Source organism: Acanthisitta chloris, unplaced genomic scaffold (genome assembly GCF_000695815.1).
Source record: "Acanthisitta chloris isolate BGI_N310 unplaced genomic scaffold, ASM69581v1 scaffold46015, whole genome shotgun sequence".
Classification (NCBI taxonomy): domain Eukaryota; kingdom Metazoa; phylum Chordata; class Aves; order Passeriformes; family Acanthisittidae; genus Acanthisitta; species Acanthisitta chloris.
In genome coordinates, this window is record NW_008676240.1 from 20,164 (window position 1) to 31,750 (window position 11,587).

Consider the following 11,587-nt stretch of genomic DNA (forward strand, 5'->3'; position numbering starts at 1 on the left):
GGGTTTGGGGTTTTTTTAACAAGCAAAACTCAACTCCTTATATGGTACTTTTATCTTTCTGAGTAGCAAATGAGCAACTTAATTTAAGAACTACTCTCTTTTCATACTTATTAGAAAAACATATATTGTGTTTATATATACAAACAAATATACTGTGCATATATATAAATCCAGAGATATTCACCATATTGTTGACACCAGGGTGCTAAAACATACATCAAGATGAGCACTATTTCCAATACTCACTATTATTACTTTTCCTGAAAGAGTTACATGCATTTTTCCCATTCATTTATGGGACAGTAAGATACACAAAGTTCTGTTTTTCCATTGTTAAAGAGCTGCTCCTGAAAAGCATGCACAGGTTTGGGTATAAAGCAATTAAAACCATACAGAAGTTATTTTGTGGTTTTAAGCTCACTAAAGCGAAGTTAACTTTACTTTCAGTGAATGTTCCATTTACTTAACTCATTCAAACACAAAAGGGAAAGCTTTCAAGTGCTAGAATAACCATATAGACAACTGATTGACCAGACTAAGTAAGTTCTCATAAAAAAAAATATATCACTGCATAGCCAAAAGGCAGAATTTCATTTTTGGCAACCTGTAAGCAAACCACTTATACTGTCAATTATACTTTAAGACTTGTTACTTAACAGGAAGGAACTATACTGCTTTCTTCACTATGACACAGAACTCTTTGATCTTTAAGTACACACAGTTTGTTTTGAAAATTACATTTATGATTGTTTGAAAAGAAAAACTTCATAAAGTTCTAATTTTTTAGTCAGTATATGTAGAGGCTGGCATTCAGGTAACAGAGATTATTCGGACCTGTAAAGGGTATATTATATTCAAAACAAGCAAGTATTTGAGGTTAAAGTTCCATAAACATTCATACAGAACCTTACTAAGGGTAACAGTATTCTGGTTTATATTTGTGATTCACTGATAGCTTTTATCCATCCCTGCATTGTTTTCTCTTTTCATGAAGAGAAAACAAAACACATCCCCGTGAAGTACGGGAACCCCATTTTATGGCTAAGAATGGAAGAAACAAGGCAAGGAGGAGGAGCTCATGGAGTGAAAAATGCTACTTGACTTCCCTCCCAGCTAGCCTTGTAGGATCCTAGTCATAATGCCTCACAAAAATCTGCACTGACCCAGAGTCTTCAGCCAATCAATCTTTTCAGTATAGTAGGTTTTGAAAAGGGCCAGCAATACTCATTGGGAACAGTACCATTAACATTGCATTCAAAAAAAGAAAACATGGGAAACCAGATCCTTGCTCTCCTACTCTGTTGATATGCTCTAGTGTTTGCCAACGTATGATAATACAAAAAGAGTCTTGTAGTGATGTAAAAGGCAATGAAGACGTCTATAGAATAATGTTCATGGGCAGCCAAAATGAAGAAGATTCCAAAGAGATTCAGGACCCAGGACAAGGTGTGCAAGAAGTTCCAGCTCCTTGGCGTATCTAGGAGAACACAGAAAGTGATTAACCTTGAATGTCTCACAAATCTGAGTCACTACAAAACCCAAGCCTAGACATTCCAAGTTTTATATAGACTTTTCATCCAAAAATATGATGAAGTTACTGTCTTCATTTGGAAAACTGTATACAGGTCTAATAAATCCAACAAAAACAATCACACAAGTTTTATATGTCTGTCATTTCATGGCTGCATTTACGAATGCATTTCTGGATTAACAGAGCATCCTAAAATGGTTTAGGACCTTGCAAAGCAGAATACTTTCAATATTTCAATTATTTCTTCAATTCTTTCAATGAAAATCATGCCTTTTGACATTATAAAGGGGAAAATGTAACGAAACATACATTACTGTTACTGCAGTAATTCTGTCATAGGTGAACTATCTTTGCTTGCTATATTATGAATCAAATCACACTTGGTATTTACAGAAGAGTACTACTGTTTCGTACATTCTCACCCAATGTGAGGTTTAGTATTTTGGCTTTACAGATTATACTAAATGTACAGCCACCTAGCTGGGTATTTTGCCTGACAGGGCTCAGTGGCAGATACCTAGGGAAGTCTACAGCAACAGCCAATCTAAGTATCTTCCCTAGTATTCTCCCAGTAGCAAGCCAAAAAGCCTTTCTGATTTCTTGGCTCACATGTTCATTCAAAAGTGCCCTATTTATTCATCCCCTCATTAATCTAGGTGGTGGTGTTCCTTTCCTGTCTGCAAGTTAACAGTCACACACCTGAGAAAGAGCACAGCAATCTGAATTTGTATTTGTTTGCTTAAATGTTATCCTCTGAACTTTTTGCAAAGGTCAAGGAGCAGATATTTTTAATACTTAAGGACATTTACATTCTTAGACTCTCACACCCTTGACCAATAGCAAGTGGTACATATTTGTAACACTTAAGGACATTTGAGTATTGACATTCTGTACTTACATTCTGTGACAAAGAAGTTGAGCATGGTCAGGACAACAGTGTGACCACTGAACATATAATCTCCACAAGTATGCACTCCAGTCAGAGTCATTCCAAAGCCACTCCATATTGCAAATGCCCGCTGGAGTTTTGCCCAAACGTTGCCATACAACTGAAAAACAGTGACATTAACCTTTGCTAAGTTCCAACCCCACTGCCCGAACCGTAAGTCCTTAAGGTTAGCTGTATTGCACTATGTTTTATGCCATTTATCATGTCGTGTCTTTTATTAAAATGCAGGTGAGCACATCTTTGGATTTCACTGTGGCAGTGAGTCACATTAGTAGCTATAATGGCTATTTGTATTCATCATACCTCTGATGAATACCGGAATTTAGAACAAGCATTTTGTTGCAAGTGATTTACCTACAGAGTCTGCCAGCTTCTTTTGAATGTATTCAGCCTCCCAAGTTGTCATTGTCAAGCTTTCAATTTGTTCAGCTCAAACGTCTCCTAACTAAAAGTTAGGATGAAACCACAAAAATCAAAAAACCCAAACATAAAAAAACCAGGTTCTATGGAATATTCCTTGTGAGAAGGGATGAAATAATAATAGTTTGCTGGGGTGTTTTCCAAAACCATGCATCCAACAAGACAAGGGAGTGATTACTCCCCTTTCAGCCTTTGTTCATGAAATCAGTATTTTAAGTGCACATACCTCTTCAATGTATTGTGTGGTTTACATTGTGAAATATTCTGAACACCCTTCCCCAAGTAACTATATCTCTCTGAAGTGGCAAGTGTTTCTAAGACCACTAAGGATGCTTGCCTGCAGATGGTAATTAATGTAGGGGCATGGAAGGAAACAGGAGAGAAACATGCTGTTCTTAACACAAATCTAACACTGTGGTTGCAACAATCTTAATTGCATCTTAAATATTTCATTTTTTTTAAAGGAAATAAGAAAATAATTTTAAGATTTTTACCTTTCCAGTACACTGCAAGTGCTGGCCTGGCACTGAGAGTGAGGTAACAAACATTGTAATGCAACGTAGTAAGAATACTGTCCCCATGAGGCTGCACAGCCTGCGCAGAAGTATGGATCTAGGAAAAGTACATAAGCACTAAAATCAGGAAAGTTATGATAAAAACATTTCACCTCAATTTAATCCCATGAAGTTCCTATACCACTGCTGCAAGCTTCACAACAATTCTTTTCTTTGGTAAATTTAGTACTGTAAAGATGTGACAGGGTGAGACACTGTAGCAAGCACACTGTCACCAAAAGGTACAGCTCCACTTCTCTGCAGCTACATGTGTACTAGCTTTGGCACTTATAACTTCTGTTGGCAAACTGATAAAGATCAATAAACAGGTAAAAATTTGCCTTAAAATATTCATGCACACAAAAGCATTTTCTACCTCTCAGTGAAAGCAAACTGCTAGGCTGGCTCGGACATCCTGTGGAAATTCTTTCTTGTAGGATTTTCTTATACACAAGACAGTTACAGAATGAGAGTATATACTGACAACTCTGAAACATCATGTTCTGAAGGAAATTACATACAAATATGGTAGAAAAGTAAATTCAGATTACTTTTCTGAAAGACTCACAAGTCATAATTCTTGATTAAATCCTCCCTAATCCATTTTAACAGGGACATAACAGGAGCTAACAAGATTCTGACTGAATGGAAACTTAAAACAATTCTTGTAAATTCTTGTTACACACCTTTCTCTGAATCAAAGTACCAGTTAATTTGGATTTTACATACTCTACCTGTGTTTGTGAAGCAGAAGAACCAGCAGCCAAATGTAGCAAAGAATTACACCACATACTTCAGTCATAGCAAAAGCCCATGGTATCCTAGGGACGCTAAAATAAGGGATGAAGCAAGAAAGTTAATACAAAAGCTTAATTTTTTCCTTGTCTCAGTAATGAAAACAAGGGCATACAAGGTTCTAATCTCAAAACTAATTTGCATTAATCTGACAACAGTATAAACTACAGCCAAAAATTTTGTTAGACCGAAATAGAATTTGAAATGTTTTTAATGACATTATCTCCTTTCTAATAATGCATTTTCAGCAGAATTCACTAAGTCAAAGAAAATCTCTAGTATGCTCTCTTAATTTACATGTGATTTACTAATAGGATGTGTTCCTCAACCATTGTTTCCCAATAACCTTTTTCTTTCTGACACAAACTTGCATCACATCAATTATGCTGCTTATGCTCGTTAGAATGCCATGTCAACACAATTAATGAAATGCTGCAAAGCCTGAAATCCTAAATACGTGTAACAAAGGAGAACTGCACAGAAAAGTGTAAGGGAAAATAAAAACTGTTTTCAAAATTTCTATGATAATTACTATATGGAAACCTTTTAGCCTTCCTTGTCAAAAGACTTAAGACTTCCTTGTGAACACATGGCACCAATAACAATTTCCATTCTGCAATCACCAAAATACAGATCAACAGATTTCAAGAGAGGCTGCTCCTCATAGTTTTGTGCTGCCCCAACACAAAGAGGTAGCAAAGCTCTGGTCAAATGCTAGCTTTGTAGTAATCCCCTCTCACTATTTTGTGAGCTGCTGCTTTCTGACCTCCCCCATCCTCCTGCCCACTGAACACCCTGGGAACAGAATCCAGTAATGCCATCGCTCCTGTTCTCCCTCCCCTCTTCCACCCTTGTTGAGTTATACATTAACTTAGGGGGCATTCTGCACACTTATTCAAAAGATTAAACGCCCAATGACTTCTTAAAAACCATTAATGAAAATGGAAATTACTTGCAGGAATAAGGAGATCACAGACACTGAACTTTTCAAACAGTCCAGGCCATCTTTTAAAACTCTCTAGGCAGTTAAGTTCTCTGTGGTACAAGTGCATTTCCTCAAACAGAGCATCTATCCTCTACTAAATCTGTAGTCAATGACTAGAATTTCACCTTTCCTATTGTGTCTCTTTTTTGCCTGAGGTGGAGTATTTTCTTTTAAAAAATGGGCAGGTACTGTATAAGTCACAACAGTGGTTTAGTACATGGATACCCTATGGTTAAAAGAGATGCTGGCCTATTCATTCTACTTCAGAGTTTTCCCAGTCCATCTTCAACAAGCTGACAGTAGGGAAACAGCAAAACTACAGTACCAATGCTATTCCCTTTCAAATTCCTCCCTCACTGGCAGACCAAAATATTCCTTCATCAAATGTTTTTCTACATCAAGCCACAGCAGCAACTGGATTTCAGAAAATGCATACAGCTGCTTATCTATGCCAGCTGACCACTGTGCTTCTTACTCTACTGCAAGGATAGATGAACTAAGTCCTGTGTTGTGATGAGCTAAAGATGTAATTAAATATAAACTGGGTAGAACAACACCTTAATTCATTTTCCTCTAGGACAAAAATCTCTGCATCTGCTGCACATTTCAATCTTAGAAGAATAATTTACTACACTCGAATTACTATTTTGCAGAGGCATCTTCTAGATCATATGAAACAAAGAAAAGACAGTTTATACTTTAACCAATGAGTCACTATTTTGTTTTAAAAGAAAATTTCTTACCTATCTAGAAATATGTCTGGAAGAGGTGGATATGTTTGCATGTCAGGTACTCGTTCATGTACTATAACCATAACAAATGATGTAAAGCCAAACACTATGAAGACATACACACAACTTAGAACTGTTTTCCAGTACTCTGGGTCTAGTCTTCGTGCGGCATGTTTGTTTTTTCCATTTGCATACTGATACTGATCACCATTCAAGTCAGTAATTAGTCCATCATAGTCCCGAGGTACTTCACCATTACAGAACCAATCTGCACCCTGTAGTGAACCAGCAGCCGGGCACACTGCGCCAACGTGACCATCACTGCTGTAGCCCAGCTCCTCTAGGACGTCAATATGTTGCTTCTGCAGTTTGCGTATGGACAACATTAGCCTTTTGATATCTCCCAGGACTTTGATTTCCAAAGGAGGAGATCGTAAATCATACTCAGTAAGTGTCAGCAGCGTAATTCCATCTAGCCTATGTCTATTGCACAAAACATCCACGTATTCACAGAAGCCTTCCTCCTTCAGCCACTTGGCCACATTCTTGGTAGTCCAACGCCGAATGCAAAGCTGGTTATTGCTGGCCATCCTCCTCCTGTATCCACCAGTCAAACTGACCTGTTCACAGCCAAGAAAGATACAAGACCGCAACATTTAACAAAGATTACTGAAATGCCAATGTCTTTTGTGCAATTTTAGATGCTTAATTAGCCAAAGACTTTTTATATAAGAGACAGCTAAGAAACAGACATCATTTCTCTGGTAATACAAAAATGCTTTTGAAGGAAGTTTTATTAAAGCTATCTCACTTGCTCCTAAATACAAATTTAAAGCTTCCAAACAGCAGAAAATTTCCTAGATGTATCCAGTATACTTTTGTAATTTTGTTACCAAATAAATAAATAAATCCACGCTTGTTAATTACGCTAGGCACTGAGAAACAAATACTACTCTGTTTAAATACCAGCTTAATCACTAGTCTTTTCCACTGTTTGCAGTTTATCAACTACACAAGAACTTCTAGCCAGCAAGCAGGCAAAACTGAATTAAAGCTCAAATAACACATGACAGGTCCAATATATTCCACTGTTCCTAAATAGGTACTGAAGCTTTGGTGGCAAAACTTCCCCCCACCTGCCTTCCAAGTAAACCTAAGTTTAGGTATCTACGATAATATTGACCTGAAGCATCTTAGTTGTATGATGGTGCAATCATTATACTTTATCTTTCTTTGATCTCAGTAATTAAAATAGATGCTTATTGTGTTGTGAATCTTTTAAAATATTTGGCTTTCAAAAATGACATTACTAGAAATGAAGCACTGGCTTTAATTGGCATTGGCTTTACTTTCAAAGCACCTTTAAAAGGGATGTGGTAATAGATACTATAGTAACACACTAAAACCAGAAGAGATGTATTCTCTTCTTACAGAATGAATAATAATTCATTCTCAATAATTGTGTTCTTGACTCTAGAATACTGCTTGAAAGAGAGACAGCTCAGCAACATTTTAGTCACATGGTGGTGACAAGTCACCAGAACAACCCAAAAAAAAAAAAAACCCCAGAAAAAAAGTGAACCACAAGACATTACAAGGAATACATGACTAAACTTTGAAAGGCTACCAGTGGAGCAAAAGTACTAAAAAGTTTATGCAATATTTAAGACCCACAGCAGTACAGAATGGATTTGTGCATAATTTATATTTTGTGGCTCATGCACAGCTACCATCTAAGAAACAGCTACAATTTCACAGCTATTTTGTCCTCAATAAACTGGTCTAATTAACTAGAATGCTTCAATCATGCCAACCAAATCTCAGAAAATACAAGACAGTACAATACACTAGTGCCACATACATCATTCAAAGCTTTCAGAATGAAAGCAAGGAAACAGTGTATTTAATCTATTATTTAACTTCTGTATATAGTAAACTGGTACTGAAACCCATCATGAATATTCAGCACAGTTCTGTATCTTTTTCAGGGGCACAGCACTTCCAAAACCAGAAGCTTTTTCCTTCTCACTTCTCTTTTTAAAGAGGTACAGGACCTATTGTGCTCTTAGTTTAATTATTGGGTGCAACTTTTTCTTCTGGATTCCATCTAATAGAACCACAAACTATTTTACACTATATCAGAGAAGATTCAATTTGTCCAATGAGATTTTCCAGCAGTGAAAATGTAGCATTTTAGAAGCAAAACAAGTATACAAATCAAACTTGCCCTTCTGAATTAAGGGTGTGATACTTCTGAAGATATTCTCTCAGGAGTTGATTGTATATTAACAACATGTAATTAATTCATAGCTTTAATTTCTCAAAACTCCATATATGGTCAACATGTATACAAACTTTAATATCTTGATTTAAATCCTTAATGACTTAGGGTCAGCATCACTTAGCAACAACTAAAACATCAACGTCTTATCAGCATTTTTCTCATACTAAATCCAAAATAGCCAGTAAAAACAAATTTTAGTTGCTTATCTGAACTTCCAGCTTTCCTTACTCAGAAATACAGATGAAATACTGAAAAGAAGTTGTAATCACAGTGGGTTTCATAACATAGTAACCATCACAGGATTTCTAAAAGCACTGAACCAAAAATACACTCAACTTACTGATATGTCTTCTAAACCAAAGCAACTTCTGAGGACAAAGGCAGGAAACTCTCCCTAACCTAAGAGAATTCTGTTCATTTTTCACAAGTCAAGTAGCCCAACAGCAGCCTAGTGCTTCTTCATCCGGCACAGCAGGTATAAAAATCAACCCTTACCAAATGTGCAATAAAAGTAATCTTACAACACTAAGTGAGCATGCCCATCAAAGGTCACTATGGGCTGGACCTGGGAGAAAGTCTACATTAACCTTAAGATGCAACTGATAAGACCTGCTCCTGGTTTTAAATGCTATCAACAAGAAGACATTTAACCAACTTCAAAAGACAAAGAAATCAACACAAAACACAAATATAAAACATGACACACAGCTGGTAGCTAATTTAATCTCAACAGCAACAGTTTAGTTCAGTTTTGGTAGCAAGGGAATTTTTTTAAACTCTGAAACTGCCTTCCCCTTCAGACTACTCAATTAGTGCCACTTTTGTAGTTTAAAGGATAAAAAGTATTTTCCCTAATATAATTTTAGCACCTGGAACACAATACAGATCCCTGTGTCCAACTGCTCCTGTTCATCTTTGAAGCTGAAGAATGCTACATAACATTTAACACCACCACCAGTCTGCAATGCAAGACTGACGCAGCAGAAGAGACCAAGTCCCTGAGCTAACTGTACCTGGAAACAACTTTGCCTTCCACATTACTGGTTTTATCAGTGAGCCCAAATAATGGGTAACATTATTTAATGATGAATAACACACATGAGTAACACTAAGCAAGCACAGGCTTAAGCGTCAGAGGGCAAAATATACTTTGTGCCTGAGCTCAGCAATGTCTGTAGCTAGCTGGTTGATTACCTTCCTGGTACTGTGGCTTACACTTAGCAAGCTCATCAACAGTACGTATCATGTGTCCCATTTCCCTTTTTCCTTCTCCACCCTTTTAATGAACAGCATAAACACAACTGAATATGCACTACATGTGCCTAAGTATTTTAACTTTTCAAAAGAAAAATGTTACTCTATGAGCCATGAACATTTCTACAATTTGGTTAGGGAATTTTAAGAAATGAGATGCCTCTGAAGGGCTGAGTATGCCCTAGCTGTTTGCACAATATTTTTCCTAGATGCATATTTAAATAGGGAAAAGTAAACACTCTCAAAATGATTATCCATGATTCTATCATGTTTCCCTCTACTGAACTACTGCCAATCAGCCACCAAGTCCCTAACTTTCCTAGCTTACAGACTTTGAGACAGTATACTGAGGTAAAAATGTGGACAGTTAAATCTGCTTATCACTACTCTAGCCAAGAAAAATAGCATTAATATCAGGAATAAAAACTTGATTACACCAGAATCATAGCTGAAGGGTTAAACAAGATTCTAGTTACATCTGTAGCAGTCAGCAGAATGCTGACTGGATTTGTTTATTCCAGACACACATGCAAAACTCTACCAGCATCATTTCTGCTTCACCACCTGCCCTCGTGTACCTCAGAGAGCCTTGCTGACATGCCTCTTGATTTTTTTCACCTAGGTTCAATTCCCACCATCCTTGAGAGGAATTTTAGGAAGGATGCTGAAGAACTATCAGATCTCAAGTGAGTTAACCTACATTTCTTTGTGGAAGGTTTCAAGCTGAAGTTTGAATATAGGCAATTTTACCCAGCCCCTCCTTCGCTGGCTCTGCTGGCCCAGGAGCACATCTCACATGTCAGGGGAAAAGTTTTTCTGTGCAAAGGCTACTGTTTCACAATGTGGACAAGACCCATGTTTGAGGCCTTGGTTCTGCAGCACAGAAAAGCTGTACACAAAAACATGCACTGAGCCAGACTGCAATAATAAGGCTACTGTCACACACCAACTTAGTAATGCTGTGCTGGAAAAAGAACATACAGCACTGCCTTGTTATGCAGCAAAAGTCTCGGCTATTCTGCTGACTTACATCAGAAGCTTGACACCTGCTCTTCCTGGAAACTCTAAATTGTTCAGTGCTTACTTAAAGCAAATAGCACCAATAGCATACAGTGACTTAATCCTTACCTTTTAAATGCCAGCAGATATAGTATGGTACCTTGTAAACAAAAGGATAAAAAGAACACTTGCAAAAACAATACATGATTTTTCAAAACCAATGGCTACCATGCTGTATATAAAATTGACTGAACACAGCACAATGCCCACCATGACACAAAAATAACTGGGTATTTTCCTGAAGCAAGAATACAATAGTTTCAAATGCAGAAATATTCCTGTAAAACTTGCATTCAGTTTTAATTAGTGACTTTGCTATCATAAGTGAGATTAGCAGCAGCAGCTTAACTGTACTCAAAGGTCTTAGTGCTACACATGATGGTAAGATAAGAAGTCTCATAAAGTAACAGTAGTTTAGTCTTGCGTTTTAGGCCATCAAGGAAGATGTGCTTTTCGAGAATTATTTATTGAAGTGCAGCGTGTGGATCAAGTATTAGTTCCATATGCTTAGCTGAGTCTTTCTGTTGGAACACCTCCATGCAAGACTGACAGCAGCTACTATAGAAAGCTAAACATATTTGTCTTAATAACCACCAAGTGCAGTCAGATATTGCAGCAAACTGAACAGAATACACACTGCTCCCCGACTTTTACACCTCATTAATCCAAACAGGTTCTATTACACTCAAGTGAGCACTAAGAGCAGCTCAACTCCTAATCTAACCAGCTAACAAAACATTTTTTATCCTACCACCATAATTCAAGGCACACATAAGTGATTTTTAAACAACTGATCAAGTACTCCACCACTTATCTTAGGATGTAATTCGAAGTATTTCATTAATATTTGTACAAGTTCTTGACCATTTCACATGCTAAATATCATGTGTCAAGTATTTTTCCTCCAGCTTCAAGACATAGTAGACCCACCCAACTTGAAACAAAATATTGGCTGCTCTTCATCCCAATACAACTTAGTGGCAACACAGCTCAGGTTCATTTTTCCCCTTCTCTTCCCATGCCCT

The 11,587-nt window shown here is 37.1% G+C and overlaps 1 protein-coding gene across 1 annotated transcript; it reads right to left on the bottom strand.

Moving 5' to 3' along the window:
• Positions 1-1,172: 1,172 nt before the first annotated feature.
• On the bottom strand, positions 1,173-6,555 carry SAMD8 (sterile alpha motif domain containing 8). The gene is made up of 5 exons (XM_009076029.1): positions 5,978-6,555; positions 4,189-4,284; positions 3,395-3,512; positions 2,430-2,580; positions 1,173-1,477 (listed from the first exon to the last, which is right to left on the bottom strand). The coding sequence occupies exons 1-5, from the start codon at positions 6,553-6,555 to the stop codon at positions 1,173-1,175; spliced, it is 1,248 nt and encodes a 415-aa protein (XP_009074277.1).
• Positions 6,556-11,587: the final 5,032 nt, after the last annotated feature.